Source organism: Mycteria americana, chromosome 2, assembly GCF_035582795.1.
Source record: "Mycteria americana isolate JAX WOST 10 ecotype Jacksonville Zoo and Gardens chromosome 2, USCA_MyAme_1.0, whole genome shotgun sequence".
NCBI classification, from domain to species: Eukaryota; Metazoa; Chordata; class Aves; order Ciconiiformes; family Ciconiidae; genus Mycteria; species Mycteria americana.
The window spans coordinates 49,870,553-49,888,972 of NC_134366.1; the positions used below are offsets into that span (position 1 = coordinate 49,870,553).

Genomic DNA, 18,420 nt, shown 5'->3' on the forward strand with positions numbered 1-18,420 from the left:
CTTTATGGTATTGTCTTTAATCACTGAAATCACAACAGGCCAGTGGCTTCGCCACCCCTGCCAGCCTTCATTCTTTATAAATATTTAACAGCACAAAAGAAAAGAGGGCTGTGTTCACAGGTGGCTAAGGTTAGTTACACCAGCACAAATCCTAAAATACTCTTTCCTGGAGTTGAGCTTTGAAGGAAACAAACAAAATAATTAGTACCGTTCAGTATCGTTAGCCAGGCTCTGGATTTGCTTTCCAGATAAAGAAAGCCACAGCCTGCGTGTGCGCGCCCAAGTCCCCGTCTGGCCATGCACCGCAGACCTGCTGCGTGGGGACGAGGGTCAGTGCCAGCAGGGCTGGGAACTGCAGCCGGTCATCCCTGCACCGGGGCCACGGGGCATTCCTGTCGTCTGCCTTCAGGGGCTCTACGCCACGTATTTTCACGTGGGGACAGTTTCTTTCCGTCTCTCATCTTGTCTTAGCGGGCTACGGATGCATATTGCCACGCGAGCTTCTGGCTGCCCTAGAAGAAAGCAGGGTGAGGATTTTTATCGCTCAGAAAAGCTTAATTTTGCTTCTCCTTAGGATAGGTGAGCAGTTCTGTGCTCTGTCTGGGATCACGGCAGGAAGACGTCTGCCCAGTCGGCTCCAGTAAGTACACCTAGTGCCACTGCAGCCAGCGAGCGGCGGGACGCAGAAATGGCAAAGAAAAAGGAATGCACAAATGCAGCGCGACGAGAGAGGCAAACCCCCTCCCAGCTTCTCCCAGTGATGCAGGCGCTCGGCCTCAGGGGATGGGGGAAAAGGGACATGTATCTGGCCATAGCCCTTCCCTGCCCGCAGGTACTGACTCCACAGATGTTTCTCCAGCAATAAACCTGGGTCAACTTGTCCTTACATTCATGCACAGAAGGTTGCTCAAAATGCATCTACAAACACTTGGCATGGGCACAGAGGTGTGAAAGGCAGGTTGCTTGCAAGCAGCACGTGCCGCACGTCCATGTGCACAGACACGACAGCGGACATGACCCCAAAAGTGGACACAGAGCACGCAGCCGAGGCCAACATGGGAGAAGCATGGTCCAGACCAGGGTACACAGGTGCACTTCCCCTCAAAACCCCCTCTAATTAAATGTCCAGGAATATGACAAACAAACAAAAGCAAATCCCCTCCGTGCAACCTTCTCCCCTGTTCTTTGTAATCACCTGCCCTCTTTTCCCTACAGCTACTGTATTTTTTAAGTCACATCCTTCTTTCTCCGTGCACCCCCACTGCTTCAGTACATATTTTTGCTTATTGAACAAAAAAGTTGGCAGTTCGTTTCAGCGATCTTTTCAAGGCAACTTTTACACTGCCGCAGATTCATCCCCAGATATGTCTTATCTGTAATAAAATCACTCTGCCCTTGATCCAATGCTGACCTACGCACAGACATTGATTTTAATGTACGTGCGCAGCCTTACTGGTTTCAGTGGGACTGCCTGCCTGTGCACTTCAAGTTTAATGCAGACAGAGTTCTTCATGTGATTTTCTTAGCAACAGCAGTGGAGTACAAAGGTGCTGCTGCATCGACCAGCAGCAGGCTGATACTCCGGTAATTTGGAGGATCAGGTCAAAGTATTCAAGTAAGGATGGGGAGAGTGTGTCCATTTACCTTTGAGCAAGGACCCGGTTTTGCTGTTGCTTAAATAATGAAGTAGTAAAATTTCCAGGGAAATACAGAAGTGCAAAATTGGGACTAAATTCATGAGGAAGAGCACGCCTGTGATCCTCCCCAGGGCTATGAACTCATGGGAGAAAGAGGAGGAGGTCACAGCAGCGCTTACAGACCCGAATACTGAAATTCAGGGATACCAAATATTTGCCCAGTGCTATAAATCAGCACAAGGAGAAAGCACAGGAAAATATTTACTTTCTTCTCTCGGCAGCCAAGGATACCCCTTCTTTTCAAACGGCCAGCCAGACCCCTACCAGCTCTTATGAGCCCAGTCTCCCCCTTTCACATCTGCCATAGCACACCTCATGCTGATAAGACTCCATCATTTCCAGACCAAGGAGCTATTCACTTTGTAGTAAAAAAATCTACAAAAAAATCATTTAAACCCTGAAAAACTGGGAAAACATTTGAAAAGCCCCCAAATGAAACTTAGAAACTGAAGAGCCACGGACCTCATCGAACACTCCTCACCAGGGTGTTTGAAAATGCTGCTCCCTGCATTTAACATTAGGGCAGTTCCCTAAATCACTTTGATCACAGGTGTTTCTCACACTTTAAATTACACAAAAATGTCTGCTTCTTCTACAGCTGGGGCTTTTCCCCTGGCTTTTATGCAAAAATCTCTATTTAAATGAGTTTCCGTATTCTAAACAATAGGAATTTAACAGCATGATCTGAACGAAAAAAATCTATTAAGCTCTGGCCGCTGAAAGCAAGTTTCAGGGAATTCACTTGAATAACTATTTGCATGTGAGTTACTCATTACCAGCACAATGGAACTTCCAAGGGTCCCTTACCCAAAAAACAGTCAGAAGAGCACGCTGGGGGAGGAAGTAAGACTAACTTTTCATAGCACATGTCAGCATCTTAATAAATAAAAAGACAACAAGGTTCACGTGAACAGCAAAACGCAATGCGTATCAGCCAGGTGACAGACAGAATTTAACACGTTTTCTGAAATTCTTCTGCAGAGCATGCAAAGCCTCACACCTCCAGCTCCAGAGCTACCTGCCTGCCTGTTTTTTTCCTTTGGGAGAGCTCCCCGACGGCAGGCAGTGAGGGCTTGGAGCTCCAGATGCCTGGCAGGGGGGTCAGGAGGAGGAGAAGCCTCCCCTGTGCAGGATGCCCCTGCCTCCCTACCAGACCCAAAATCAGGCAGCTGCAGAGATGGGGACCATCAGCATGGACTCAGACACCCACAGCCTAGGAGAAAAGGCAGGAATAATAAGGAGCTTAAATGAATTCAAACTCCCAAAGATAAAAGCGGTGCAAGTTAGCACACATAGGGGAGCAGGGCAATGCAGCAGACACTTTAGCTTCAAACCCACCAACTCACATGCTCCATTTTCAATAGCTTCACGTCGTTTCTAGCTCTTCGTAAGTACAGGAAAAGAGAGCATTGGCACTTAATAATTTATACTGGACCTCAAAACTGAAAGTAGGGCAGCCTTCATTTCCCCAGCGCTGAGGGATACGGGATGGCTGACAGGAGTAACAAGACACGATGTGGGAGCAGAGGCCAAGCTTTCTGTTGACGCAAAGGAGGCTCCACACACAGGCTGCTCGAGGCTTTCCACGAAGGAAAATTGGCCTTCTCCCTCTCCCCGTCTTGCCTGCTTATTTTGGGGTTGTGAGGAAGGCTGCAAGAGTGAGACAGTAGTTTAAACCACAGCTTAAAATGAAAATAGAAGCCCCGCTAGCATTTTCAGATCTTCCCAAAATGGAGGCCAGAAAATGTGCGTGAGGGGCTGCTCTAAAAATCAAGAGCTAGCAAAAGCATGAGCCATGTAATAGCTGGTCTCTCAGAGACAGAACAACAGATCAGGGCTGGTGTTTCCAGCTCACTTCTAGAAACCACTTTGATATCTCACTGCCTTCACCGCCAAAGGAAGCTCAGAGAGGGCAACCACCTGCCCAGGACTATCTGAATTATTTACCAGGGACACTCAGCTGGCATTATTTCCCACCTCAGTCCCTTCAGACAGCCCTAAGATCACAGTTGCATCTTGAGACACCCCCCTGCCCCGTGCCCAGCTGCGCTGCAGGACACAAGCTGACACGGTGTGCCGGGCATTCGGAGGCCAAATTTAAGGCTCCAGGGAGCTCACATATTTGGGGTCAATTTTACCTCCTCTAAAATCACAGATAAAACTGTCCGAATTATATATACCCCAGAGCCATGTATACTGCAGTGGGAAAGTCTCCCCCGCCTTGAGCTTTCGGTCGCTCACTGAGGGGTTGCATACCCCCAGGAGAAACGGCACCACAAAGCCAAGCTACACAAAAGCTGGGGCTCTGGATGGTTTCCAGCGCAGGACCAACCTCCAGCTACGTGCCACCATCCCCATCCCGAAGAGCAGCAGCAACAGGCGGAGGTGCTTACAGCTGGATGGAGCAGAAGGCTGGATGGTCTGCCGGCCCGATGAAACTCCACACCAAGACCACCAAGCTCCCGAGCCTTGGGCAGTTTCAGACGTTCACACTTCAGCCAAGGCGAGCTGATACAGACGTGTAGGAGGGTGCTAACAGGCCACTGGTCTTCATCTGTTTTACAGCAGATGCTTGTGCCTCTGTTTAATACTTAGCGCAGCAACTTGCACCACTCAAAACGGAGGCCCGTGGTATTTATTAGCAGAGGCAAGAGACAGGCAGCTTGCTGCAGCTGCCACCAGGGCTGCTCCAGATGGGTACACGAGGCAGTCTGACTATATGGTGTGAAGTTCAAGCACCTATCTAGCTACATCCATGCTACAGGAAAAGAGGTTTGGCTGAACCATAGTGGGGTCTTGGCACAGACTCGTGTCGGGAGTCCCAGTGCCACTACTCAGCTAATTTAGTGTAGTTTCCTCACTAAAAAGATCTTCAAGAATGTCATCCTGTCCTCTATCAATCAGAACTGAATTTACATCTTTAGCAAGGACACGTTAGGATTTAACTAGTTTTCCACATAATATGTCAGAAAGGGTAGCTAAGATCCCTGATTGCATCCGAGACTTTAAATTAAAAGCTTTTTTTTTTAAAACAAAAACTTTGTACCTGTACACAAGGGGCTGCACAGCTTTGGTACCTACAGAACATGCACTGCAGGCACATCTGTCTTATAAGTAACACATACTGGGGGAGCAGATTTCTTTGACTATAAAGCAGGGGGGTTCAAAAAGATAAATGATCTGCCTTTCTGCTTTCTCAGCAGAACAGAAAGCAAGGGCCAAACTCACTAACCCCTTGCTCAGATAAGCTGTTATTATTCATGGGAGCAAATCTGTTTATACCAACATACTCATTTGAGTACAGGTTGTGGAGCTGGGCTCTAAATCCTGTGTAACAAAGCCTTCATAACGATCTTGAGTTTGTTCCCAGAGCTCTAAATAAGCACCATTATGAAATGGCTTTGTGCTGGGTAAACACCACAGAAAGGAGTGGCCAGGCTGGGGGCTGAGCTGTGGGGACAAGCTGAAAAAGTCCGGCAAGTGTCTGTGTACAGAGAGTTTTTTTCCAAAGCAAGCTCTGCAAGCAAGAACGAGGCTGGATTTCCCCAGTGTCCACACTTTCAGCATCCCAACCTTTCCGTTCCAAATATAATCCACTATTCAGACTCTGACACAGCAGGCTGGCCCCTGCGTATCACGCTGACACGCAAGCCTGGGCCCCAAGTCACCGCGCTAGCTTAGCCTAGCTTGTTCCAGTTTTTTGTTCTGTTTGAAATGGGATGTCAGCCTCCACCTGCCAGCCAGCATGCCTGGTTTGTGCTTGGAGAGTTGGTGCTTTTACAGCCAGACTTGATACTGGAGTTCAGGGAATTAACTGGAAGGTCTGAGCACGCCATTTTGCACAGACCCCTTTCTTTTCTTTTCCTAAAAAAATGAATAAAAAGAGAGAGTCTAAAAACTGGTATTAATAGGTTGATGTCCTTCAGGGAATCTGATGAAATGCGCTTGTCACGAAACACTTAGTAGACTGATGGGGTGTCCCCAGCAGGCAGGCAGGCAAGCCAACCTCTGGCTTTTTAATCGTGCGTGGCACAATCTGAGTTCATAGACATGACAGCAAGTTGTGCTTTCACTGAAGAATCTTCCAAAATGAGCCAAGAGGAATCTCCAGACAGCAGAAAAAGGCACGTAAAAGTAAACTCATCAGTTTAGATAACATGCCACATTCTTGGTCAAGTAGACATGGTTTGATACAGCTGGAACTCACAAGCATACAGACTCTGGGAATCCAGCAAAAATCTCTCATACCCTTTTACAGGAACATTGCTAACTGGAGAAAAACATGCACAGGAAAACAACTGAGCGTGTGGAGAGGGAGATCACGTAACAAGTCTTCTGACCAGGCTTTCCCATGCCGTCCACGCTGGCTAGTAGTGGTGCTGGTACACAGCCGCTGGAGTAGTGCCGTTCTCTATGTGTTTCAGATGACAGGAGTGACAAAGCAAATGTTCATCTAGCGGGTAACAGCGATGCCCGTCTTCATCATTCAGTTCCATCCCACAGTCCTGCAAAGAGAGGCCATGCAAATTATTACAGCATGTGTTCACCTTCCAGCGTCAAGCAGGGTCTGGCTTCCAGGAAGGTGATTTTGTGACAAGGACAGAAGGCACCCAGCCAACAGCTCCCTCCTAGTAAGTCCAACATTTGCCACAAGAAGGAAAGCATCTGACATAGGCATTTTGAGGGGCAGCCTCGTACAAATTTGTCTTATGCAGTTTTATGGAATAAGCTTCATCTCGTGGCAAGGTGCAACCCTATGTATTTTAAACATGCTCGTGTCTCCTTACACTCTCAGGTAGGATTCACCTCTTCACATTACATTAATTGCAGTTGTACTGATGTGAAACCAGCCTGCTGAGTCAGGGCCTCTTTCCACTGCATATCAGCACAGTGAGAGAAGACATCTATTTATTTTAATTCACAGAGCAGAAGTATGAAGGCTCTCTGGGAAGCCCTGCACAGGAGACCAAACGGTGTGGAAGAGCTGGCACCTTGTGGGATTTTTTTGTGCAGCCATATCCTTTCTCCAGCCCCAATGACACATTCATTTCCCATGAGAGTGAAGGTAACTTACACCAGACAGGATCAGTCATCACCTTAGCATTTTTGAACAATCTGACTTGGAAATCAGATACACTAATGTGATCTGGAGCTCAAGGCTTCTGAAAGGCAGTAATAGAACGTTAGTAAGTCACCACTTTTCCTTCATTAACAAATAAACTGCCAAGTTTAAAAGTGATAATTAACTCTTTGCCCATAATTTTATGGATAGCAAATGAAATCGCAGCTGAGAAATATTGCTGCAAAGACTTTTGTCCTCAAACTGGAAATTTCTCAGCCACTGATAGAAAGGGTCACACAATGCAAGGTTTGAATTGCTCATCTACTGCCATTGGAAGGGAGGAGATTTATTTCCATCTTAAAAATAATAGTAGTTATCACTATTAAGCACCCACTCCCTGAGAAAGCTGCTGACCTACCTCGCAGTGATAACATTCCACGTGGTAATCCTTGTCCATGGACACAACCCGAATAGTCTCATCAGACCCCTGTAAGCATTCAAGCAAAAGAGAAATTACAAAGGATTACGGCAGGATCAGACACATGCACTCTGTAGATTGCTTCCTGCAACAATGTGAATGTTGAACAAATGTACTTCATCTGCTGGCTGGACACCACAAATAAATCCTACCACCTGCAGTTATTTTTACAGTAAAGCTTCATCACTGACTGCAGATATCCTTCAAAATGTAAAATCAGAAATGTTAAATTCTCTCTGTTTAACAGTCACATCTATCCCAAATCAGGCATTAATGACTCAGTAATTTCAATATATCACATTTCTCAGCATTTTAAATTGGTTTTGCCCAAGATTCATCTCCTCCAAGTATTAAAATGAGTTAATCCCAGAGGGGTCACACAGAGGTCATTCATGAGCACCACCAGCATTTATTGACATGACGGAAAGGTATCCCGAACATAAAACTAACAGCAGTATAATCCTGCAGGAGATGAAAAAAGCAGCCTGGCTCAGCAGAAATAAGCTTCTTTATCAAGCAAAAGAAGGGCCACACCTCAAGGGCAGTGTATGAGCCTAGGTCAAAAGGTTGCACACTGGAGGAAGCGATCATCTCTCCCCATCCCCAAGGACATTCGTCTTGACATAGGGTCAAGTGTGAAGGAGAACAAGGCCTGAGACATGATGCTCCCTCCCCAGAGGGGATACGACATAAAAGGCTCTCACCTCGGAGGGCAGAATGGGAAGTCCACACGCTGCACACTTTGGAGCTAAAACTCTGGAAGAGCAATGAGAAAGTGAAGGCAAGTTATAGATCAACATAAAAAGAGAGGCCTGTATGTTCTCGGCGATACAACGAAAAGCTGCAGCTGTAAATAACTTATCCACAGGAAAGCTTTACATCCCGAGATCATAAATTAATTTTAGGATTGATTGTAAGTAATGCTTGGCACACATTGCTCAGGCAGAAAAAAGATCTTACATTTTACATTTAGTGCCAGGCAAAAAGCAAACCCACTGCAGGATTCTTGGCTGCTGCTGAGAGATTTGGAAGAGAGAATGAGGAGAAACGGAGCAGGACTGTCCCCAGAAAAACACATTAAAAGAAGTGGCAGCCTTGCAGCGGGGCAGGAAACCTCAGAGAAACCACCACGGGACCGTAAGGTTCCTTAAGGCCTTATAACACAACGTTACACGATAAATAAATAATTAAATGAAATAGCAAGGAAATGTGCATCATTTCAGAACAACAGTGGCACACGGAGGCAACTCTGATCTTGGCACAACACAGAACAGTTCCCGGGGCTGCCCGAGCAGCCAGGAACTTAATACTCTGTCTGCTCAGAAAATGGAGCAAGGAGCAAAGCAAGCCAAACGGACACTCAAAATGTATGCAGCTCTAATATCATAACTACCAGCTAAGAGCACATTTATTTTACTAAATGACAAGTGGCTTTTTAAGTGGATTTATCGGTTATTTAATTTAGAGCTGGATAAAAGTTTCACTTTGATTTCTAAAAGCATTCTTTAAAAGTTAAATTCACCCCTGCAACTACTCAAAAAGCAACTCACGTTGATTTCAACAGGCATTCACAGTCTTACTTTAGAGTGGACTGATTTCTTACATCAGTGAACACTTCATGAGCACTATTTCTCACTATCTCTGCTTTGCAGAAGGGGCAGCTGAAGCCCAGGGGTTAAGTGACTTCCTCAGAGTTACACAGAAAGTCAATGGCAGGGCAAGAGGAGAGACATCAGGAATTTCTAGGGTCTAGCCCCATCCTCAAACTTCTACCTTCTAATGCTGTCCCTATTTTACTAATCCAGGCTCCCTAATGAGCTGAAAAGCTAAATTAGAGGCTTGATGATTGGAGCATCTCTGCTGTTTATTTTGTCCTTACTTGTGGTAATCTCTGACACAGTAGATTTTGTTTTCAGAGTCTACAGTGAATGGCACACCATCCAGACACTCGTTGCAGACCACGCATCGGAAGCAGCCTGGATGATATGATTTCCCTAGAGCCTGCAGGATCTGCAACAAACCAAGAGACAGGAAAAAAGCATGTGAACAGCCAATAAAGGTGAAAATAATAAACACACAGCTTTACATCAGACAATGCTGCATATTCATCAGCAGGTCTGTGTGTTTCTTCGGGCACCTCATCTGAAAAATGAGTTAACAGGGATGGAAAGGGCAGCTGGAATCAATATATATCACCCGGTTCCAGAGAAATGAATTATTAGCATGGGTAAGAAAATAATTTAGAGTCTCAGCCAAGGTATTTAGCATTACAAAGGATAGAAGTGACAGCATTTAAAGGAAAGAAAATAATTTCTGAAGCCAACAGTTGGAGAATACTTAGCAGGATCACAAGGCAAGACGTACCAGGCCAACAAAAGGAAATACATCTTTACATTCTCCATGACAGGCTGAAGCAAATACTATTGCTAGGTTTTCATAATGCCTTAGATATCCAAGAGCTTTGTACTTGCTAGCCTGGCTTTCTAATTAACACATACTATGGAAACTGTATTGAACTCAACAGCTGCAATTTACCTGCTGGCTTTGGGGCAGCAATTACTACCTGGAATACCATTTCTGAGTATAAAATAGCTTTTCCAATTTTAATGCTTTCCACTGTAAGCAGGCAAGCAAAGATAATTAACGATAAGCATTAGAAAATCTTGGGAGGTGTGCTGTGAAATAACCACTCAGAAATTCCTAATTTCTTTGCCTCAGCCGTAGCTCACCAGCTACATGACCATGAATTTGTCTCTCTGTGAATCACCCTCAACTGAATGCTGCCTGGTGCTGGCTAAAGACCAGCTGACCCCCTGAGCCATGACCCACTCTGTGCAAATCTTGAAAGGATGGTACCTGTTGTAGGCTAATGAGAACTGCCTGCTTTAGCAGGATGCCCACACATCTACTGAGCAGTTTTCAAGGACTCAGACAGATGTGAACTGAGGTGTGGATCACATACTCTTGGGTCGAACCTATTCCCCAAGGTATCAGCCCAACACCTTCCGGTATCCACAACAAGCAGCAACAAGACAGCAGCTTCATCCTGAAGGTACGTGGGAAGCCACGTCTTGACTACAGGAAAGACAGGCTCAGCAGAGCTGCACTGATGCCCCACAGCAAGGGAGCGCTGCAGAGCCACGGCACTTCTGAGCAGGAAGCATCGACAGGATTACGAATACACTGTCCAGGGAAGCCCGAAAGCAAATGAAAGAGCTGAAGGCTCTGATTTTCAATTTGCACTGAAAACAGGCAGAGCAAAGTCTCTGCATTGCATACAGCAGGATGCCAGCTTCACTTCCTCACAAAAATCAACAAAAGGCTTAGTGGATTTTCTTTCTGCTACCAATCTCTCACTAGGCAGACTACCAGATGATAACAGACAGTACTGGCTATGAATATATTTTGCTTTTGATGCATTCTTCTAAAAAGCTGTGGGATTTTTTCTCCTAAAGCAATTATCACTTACCATGTCCATTATCAAATGACCACAAATGAAACACCTGTCAGCTGACTGCTGGAAACCAGAATACTGCAAGGACAAAAAAGAATTGGCTTAAAATTTCACAAGGCTAGTCGAGCATAAACAACAGGATATTATGGGGTGTTATTTGCTTGGTCTTTTTCTGTACTCCTTACACAATCTAAACTTTCCAGTGCTTTTTTCAGTATATGAAGCTGTGGATGGGTCCCCAGAGGATATTCTATAAAGACATCAGACTTCCACTGTTCAGGAGGAGTATGAGTTCCTGTAACTTTCAAGTCCTAAATTTAAATTTAATTAAGTATATAAGTAAATACAATAAATGCACATGCAAATAAGGCATTTACTAATAAGACTTACATTCTTATTTGACCATGTGAATCTACACACCAGGAACTTACTTGTGTTTATCACAAATTCATATCACAACATCTGTATATATAGGCTCGGAAAACCAAAGGAAGAATTTGGCTACACCATTATAGGTCTGCTGGAGCTTCCCCGAGGCCAGTGGTATCGTCCCAGATCACTGGTAGTGTAACATTCAATTTTGGCCCAGAGCATCTTTCTTGCTGCTATTGCTAAGATCTAACGGTAAGGAACTGCCTGTCATGTCCACAACATGCACCTCAGGCACAACACATCATCTGTCTAAGGTTTCAGTCCTGTCTGAATGGTGGAAATGCAAAGTGGAAAAATGGAATATTTTAGATGCATTTAACCAATCTTTCCACTTCCAGCCTACGTAGAATATACTGATGAGAGCAAAGAAGATTAACTCACTTCTCTCTGATAGAAATCACTAGACTTCCCCAATAAATTGGCAAATATGACTTTTTCAAGGCTCAATGAAGGCTTAATCAATGAGGGCTCGAGGGCAGGGGGTTATATGGCTTTTTACCTCTACCAGCCAAGGAGAGGACCATGGGGTTGCTTCATGCTCAGGTACATTCACACAAAATGCCTTGAGGGCAACGTAAAGATATCCATTAAGATGCCCAAGCAAAACCAGTTCATTGGAAAGGGAAATTCACTCATTGATTCTTCTGTAGCTGTTCATCTCACTCCTGTCTCCACAGCACAGCCACAGAGACACGCTTTGAAGAAGCCATCGCAAGAGGCTACGGCTTCAACTACAGGCTCTGCACTCCAAAACCGTGGTCTTTCACTCAGCTACTTCCAGCACCACACGTGGGCAGCCACCATGGCTGGGGCTGGCCCTGGGTAAAGGGGGAGCAGAAGGGCCAGGCAGGATGCTGGACTAGAGCCGTGTAAAATGCGGGCAAAGCTGCCGGGCAGAAAGGCTGCGCATCTACCAGAGAGGCTGAGACATGCCAGCACAAGGGTCAGCTGTGTGCTTACCAGGAAATCTTCTTCACAGAACACCTTGCCATTCACAAAATAAAAGGCTTTTCCTCTCAACTTTCGACCTGAGGAAAAAACACAGAGAGAAGAGAAAGGTCAGCAGAGAGCAGGGAGAAAATGTGAGCAAAAACTGGCTGCTGAGAAGTGAACAACAACGAGGACATGCGAGCATGGCTGCCGCACAGCTGGAGAAGAGCACCCAACCCCAGCAGGGGTCTTCCCAGCCTCCAGCGTGACTAACCCCATCTCCTCTTCCACTGGTGGTCGCTGATGAACACCAATTGCTGGATCCGGACAACAGTCCCACCTCCAGGAAGGAGGAGGTAGCTTTGCAAGCCTGGACCACCTCCTGGCAGATTACAACACGAAATAACCTGGCAAGAGTGAGTCAGGGTACTCTGACTCACACTGGAAAACACCCCAGGAGAGGAGCACGAAGAAAGGGCATGCAGAGGGTGATCCATACTTGACATTGTTCCTCAAAATGTCACCTCCCATGCTTTCCACTAGAAGGTACCTTCAACCAGCAGCTGCCAGATAAGCCACCGCAGTACCCGACCACCCGGTCTGCCTCCAGCAGACTGCAACACCAGAGTGCTGAACACACTTCTCTCTGCGCCCTACCAGCGTATTCATTATTGCAGCTGCCAACAAAAATTTGAAAGCATTTAAAAAAAAAATACTTTTTTTGAAACCAGAACGTCCTAACAGAGATAAGATGCCAAAGTTTTTCCAAGAAAGGACTCTACACATGGCGAAGATTTATATTTACTGCAGCTTTTGTGTTTATGCCTCACATTCACCGTCTGTTTTCAGTTCCACATAACTATGGCAACACATACTCACGCTGCTGCCACTTCTTCTAAATGCCCTGCCTTCTCCCCAGAGAAACAGGCTAGGTTTTGTTTGTTTATAAAAAGCTGCTCCTACTTCTTTGCAGCCCGCTTTCCCTATTCAGCCAGGGGTTTGAAATGCAGCCTAGCACTGGAGAAGCTCTGCTTGCTCTGCTCGATCAAGGATCCCCAAGCGCGTGCCCGGAGGCAGCACCTGGGGCAGGGGGAGCAGCACTGCCTGGGCACAGCCGGAGCAGGACTTGCTGCAGGCTGGTTTCAGGGACCTACCAGGCATTGCTGGAAGGAAATCGGAACTGAGACACCAGGGCCCAGAAGACTCCTGCTTGATATGCATGCATAATTAAAAAATTATCATCAGCTGCTAGGTATATAAATGCAGACGGCACACAGGACTGGCGTGGAGCTCACCTCTGGGTGCTTTATGGTATGCACCTACCTGGCAGCCTTCGACGATTAACCATGCTGGCTGCAAAGTATTAAGAAAAGGAGGAAGCCAAGTAAAACCACTTCAATAAATTAACAGCTTCACCGGCTCCTGCATACACCAGAGGGCACTCTCAGGCTGGGAAACAAGTCCCACTGCTCCTTGGGAAATGGAGATGCTCCGCAGAAGCTCGAAAGTTTTGCCAGTGAATTCAGCCAGACCAACATTTCACCAGTAGCCCTTAGTGCCCTGCCCAGGTTTCAGCCAGCAAGGCGGGCGAAGGATGTGGCAGCGTGTTTCTCAAGGAACGAGCCCCGGTTTGCACAAGCAGTAGCTTCGTGGTTCAGCTGCAGGCTTTGCTCAGCCGCGTGTTTACCCAGCAGCATAGGAGCCAGAAGCATGCCGCCCCGACACGCTCGTCATCCCCCGTTCTCCCCTAATCCCCGCTGGAGACAACCGCGTTACCCGGAGGCCGGCCCATCCTTGCACGGCTGTGGATGTCAGACGGGACACGGAAGAAAAGTCAACAAACCCGAAAGCATCCCGCTCTGATTTCTCTCACCCACCCTGATGCTTTGCCAAGGTTGCTGACACCAAAACAGGACCCAGAGCCCAAAATAAAACATATCTAATCTTGGACATGTTAGCTTTGTGGCCCATGAACCAGGGTGCATATTTGTATGATAACCCCTCCTGTGTGCCTGCCCGTCCACAGGTAAGCCCGGTATGCTCACCAGCAGTCGCAGAGTCCCAGTTTCTGAGGAGGGGAAGGAGAGGCATGGGGATACCTGGGATTTGCAGCACCCTTTCCAATGGTGGTCCTAAGTAAGTTAACAACAAGCCTAATGCAGCAAGAAGTACCCCCCAAAATCTCCTGCTGATTTAAATACAGCATTGGGATTTGGCACTGCTAAAAATGAAAAACAAACAAAAACCATTTAACTTCAATTTTAAATTACGCAGTACTGCGGGCTCCAGTTTAGTGCAATGGGCACATGCCCAAGTGACTTTCCACCTGTAGGCAATGTCTCTCCTTAAAGACAAGCTGGCAGTGGTGAGGAAAAACATACACGTGGAGCCATGCAATGAGGAGACGCTTCTTTGGATGATGGCCAGTGTGTGTACAGCAGCCGTCACAGCAGAGGATACGAGGTTTGGATCACTGCCACCACATCATTCTTCCACGGTGACAAAAACAGCATTTACTGGCCATTCTGCACCTGGTATATTTTTAACCCTGTGACATTAGCAGGTCAAGATTGATGGCAACAGACCTTCAGAGAAGGTGCCATAGCCGGTGTGCTGTGTCTGGGCTTCCACTGCAAGCTCTTTCGGCAGAGGGATAAACCCCTTTATAAAGGATTATAATTTGGCTGTTGGCATTACATGGGCCCATGAAGAAGAGGTGCTGACACCAAGAGCACTTTGAGGGAAAGGCAGGGATGATTTAATTACTTTTTTTACGGAAGAAGTGGTCATTTTGACTATTTTTAGCTCCTCTCCACAACTCTATTTAAGCCCCTGGCAGAAATGTAAATGGAAATTCGCCAAAAAAACAAGTAACTAGGTACCCCTGCAGCTGCCACGGGAGCGGTGCATGCAAACAGAGCCAATTTCTTGCTGTGCTGCTCTCAGCCACTCCCTGCCCACGTTGGGAAGGACTTCTCCCACCACCCCTTTGAGGTGAGGAAGCATCTCCTCATCGTACAGATGGGAAAGCAAGATGCAGGAAAAGCTCACTTCCCCAGGCTGCGCTGGGGACCGTCCCAGTGGAGCTGGGAAATGCATGTTCTGGCTGCAACCACACCAGTAAAACAAACTGTGCCGGGACTGCCCCACAGCCCAGAGCAGGGTGGCAGCGGCTTCTGTCCCTGTGCTGAGCTCCCTGCCACGGGACAGTGCCTTAAATTAAACAAGTCCCTCTCAAAAGTGATACTTCTGTGTGCCTGCAGAGGCTGGCACAGGTTTTGCTTCAGCACAGAGATGCTGTCGTAATTTCATCGAAAGGAAGGATGGAGAACTTAAATGGCATATAAGGAATCACATACTGATCACTGCCTACTTTAAATATGCATCACTTTAAATATGCATCATGATGACTACAGAGATGATATCCTTTGATAAACCCAGGAATATTAATGCATAGCTTGCTGCTTTCAGGATCGATTGCCTACATGTCTTAAGCTGCTGGCTCCTAACTGTGTTTCACTTTCACTTCACCTTGACTTCAGCTAATCTCTCACCTGAAAAAATTCAGTTAAAATTCTTTGGCATTTCAACCCTACCATCTTCACCCATTGTTACAAGATTTCTTGATCCTCTTCCTGACAGGAGGTTTGAGCCTCGTGCTTTTATGTACTGCTCATCCCTAACACATCTGTCTAATCTGTTTAGCTGTGGGACCTTCAGAATGACCTCGAGGTCACTTCAGCACCAATTTCAGAATATCTCAAGCTTAGGCACTAGTGCCTTTGCGCTAAGATAAATACACTTTGCTTAGCAGCTGATAATAGGCATACCACCAGGCTGCACTCCCAGGATGCTGGTGGTTTTGTCCATCGTCTTCTCAAATGACAGCTCTCTCCTTTTGAAGTTCATACAGAGAGGGGTTTACCAGGGACTTGCAACGGCCCAAGGAGGATGCTGGGAGATGCATCACTTGCTTGCTGGGGAGCTGGACCCAACTTTCTCTTTTGAAGTTGCTTTTCCATTATTTATTAAAAGGAGAATGGGGTCACAAACCCATGTTCAAAGACAAGAGATTCCTCTTGATGCATGTAATGGTACAGGGCCACGTCCAGATCCCAAGGCTCTATGCGGATGCATGACCAGGACCCCACATTGCTGGGGAGGCAGTGTGGACCTCACTTATCACTTATCTAAGCACCATAGAGCTCCCTGTGGTATCTGCACAGCAGATGGGCGAGAATCACTGCAGACTGGCAGCTGCTCCCGGATCCTTTCCATGTTGACAGCCCTGGTCCTCTATCATTACAAAAATCAGTCCTTCTTAGAGCACCACAGCTGTAAGATAAATTTGGACATGTGATTATTAATGGCAGGTTAAATATGAAAGGATTTGTTTCAGTGGATGTAACCTCCTCACACACTAGCAGGACAGCAGGCTGGAAACACCATCCGTCTAGCTGCTAAGGATCGAAACAAGCTCCTCCTCAGTCCTGGGTGGCTCTGGCTCAAGCTGCAGTCCTTCCCCCAGTTTTCACTTCCCCCAAATAAAGCTGCGAGGAGGTTCAGATCAAAGAACCTACTCTGGTCTGTGCACACCCTGCAGGCAGCACAATGGGTGCAGACAGAGCCCAGAGGCCTCAGCTCCCTCATACCGTACAAAAGTCCCTGCTGCCCACAGATCAGCAGCACACGACTCACTGGTGCCCGGCCAGCACACGTGATTTTGGAGCCCTCCATGGATACCGGCTTTGCTGACACACAGTATGGTGTCCTACTGTGTGCCACAGACTAGGTCAAGCATTGGAGAGCTCTACTTAATTTCTGCCATCTGTGCTATTTCTGTTGGCCACCATTAAAGCTGGATGCAGCACTGAGTCTAGCACAGAAGCACCAATATTTCCAATCCACTCTTGAACTGGGGCTGCACGAAGGAGTCACTTAGATGCCTGCACATCCTCCAAATCAGGTAAACTCAGACTGTGATCAACCGGCAGATACCCCAGATCAAAGCCTTGGTAAAACCGTGGGCAGGAGGATAGGACGACTCTTAGAAAAAACTGCGCTAAGACACAGTAGCTCTGTTACCATTAAGATGTTCCATCTCTCTCTCAACTACACCAGCTATATTGTAAAATTGTAAAAAACACCCTCTGTGCTCTCACCACACATTTGAGGCGATAAAAAAAACAAACAACTCTGAGAAAATGATCTGATGCCTGAAAGCCAAAAGCATGCTCTGGCACGAGTAAGAAAAGGTCAGCCACCTCTAACGGCAAAGCAACCGCAGGTGAAGGCAGAAATGGCTCCTCAGAGAGGAACATTGCGAAACCACCGTAAGCCACACAACTGAACAACACCTCTCCTTTGCTGATGGCAAACCATTGCGAGAAGATATTCAAATGTTTTTCTTTTTAGGGAAAGCCCCTAGAAGCTTCAAAATTCAGAGGTAAGATAAAGTCACCCTGGGACAAAGCGGCGCTACAATCCAGGGAGTCCCTGCTGATGTACCAGTTTTCAACCCAGTGCCCAGCTGCTCTCTGCATCACTTCAGGGACGGCTGCCCTGTTCCCCAAAACGCACCAAAATCAGGCAGCTGTCAGAGCTGGCCTCCCACCCCATCACCCACTGACTGTCATCGAAACACACGGAGGCTCAGAGGAGGAAGGAGGGGGAGGCAATCTCTGTGTCCTCAGTGAATGTAACTCTGCATCGAAACTATACGAGAGCAATTTTTAAATTTCTCTAGGTATGGAAGAGGCCTCAGTGCTTACTGAGCCACTACTCAGAAAATTATTCATAGGTACCGTTAAAACATTATAAGAAACCCCCTAAAATTTTTACAGCACAATTAATCCTATGCCTCTTCTTAACAAAACCCAATACTTTGAAGATGACATTATAAAATAAAAAGACCAGAAAGACTGGAAATATATTCCATTAAAGGTTTCAACCTTTTTTCTCACATTGTCCTAATGATTTCAGACTTTCAGCCAGCACTAAAACACATGGAACTGACTCAAACCACTAGCATATTGATAAAACCCTGACTGCCTCTCCTGTTTATAAGCTGAACACTTGTACCTTTCCAGCAGCGATATCTACTGAGGACACCTCGACCATGCCAAAGCCCCTTCAGCTCAGACCCCAAAGCACTACCACCCTGAAATCTGGCCAGGAGAGGAACAAGTACTGTCATCCTACCGTGAAAGCTGCCCTGGCGTTTCTCATCTACGGCAAGCACTTCTTGTGCCAAACAGCGGGGATTTCTCACCAGCGAGCTGAGAGACTGAAGACAAAAAGTCAGCAAGAACAAAGCAGCAATTTAGACTGGAGCGGAAACACGCACTGATGCCTTCCCTGTCTCCCA

General features: G+C 46.6%; 1 protein-coding gene across 4 annotated transcripts in view; it reads right to left on the reverse strand.

Moving 5' to 3' along the window:
• The window catches only part of LIMD1 (LIM domain containing 1), a 35,592-nt gene continuing 17,172 nt past the window's right edge, over positions 1–18,420 (reverse strand). Inside the window, exons 3-9 of one of the 4 annotated variants that reach the window (XR_012774261.1) lie at positions 12,084–12,151; positions 10,707–10,769; positions 9,117–9,247; positions 7,942–7,993; positions 7,178–7,246; positions 5,946–6,202; positions 1–512 (exon numbers count right to left, since the gene is read on the reverse strand). Coding sequence is in view for 1 of the 4 variants with exons in the window: in XM_075493333.1 (XP_075349448.1) it covers positions 6,065–6,202; positions 7,178–7,246; positions 7,942–7,993; positions 9,117–9,247; positions 10,707–10,769; positions 12,084–12,151 (521 nt within the window). In the remaining 3 variants the exon portion in view is untranslated. Of the gene's footprint in view, positions 513–4,029; positions 6,203–7,177; positions 7,247–7,941; positions 7,994–9,116; positions 9,248–10,706; positions 10,770–12,083; positions 12,152–18,420 lie in introns of all 4 variants that reach the window. The other 3 variants (XR_012774259.1, XR_012774260.1, XM_075493333.1) reach the window with 3 other exon arrangements.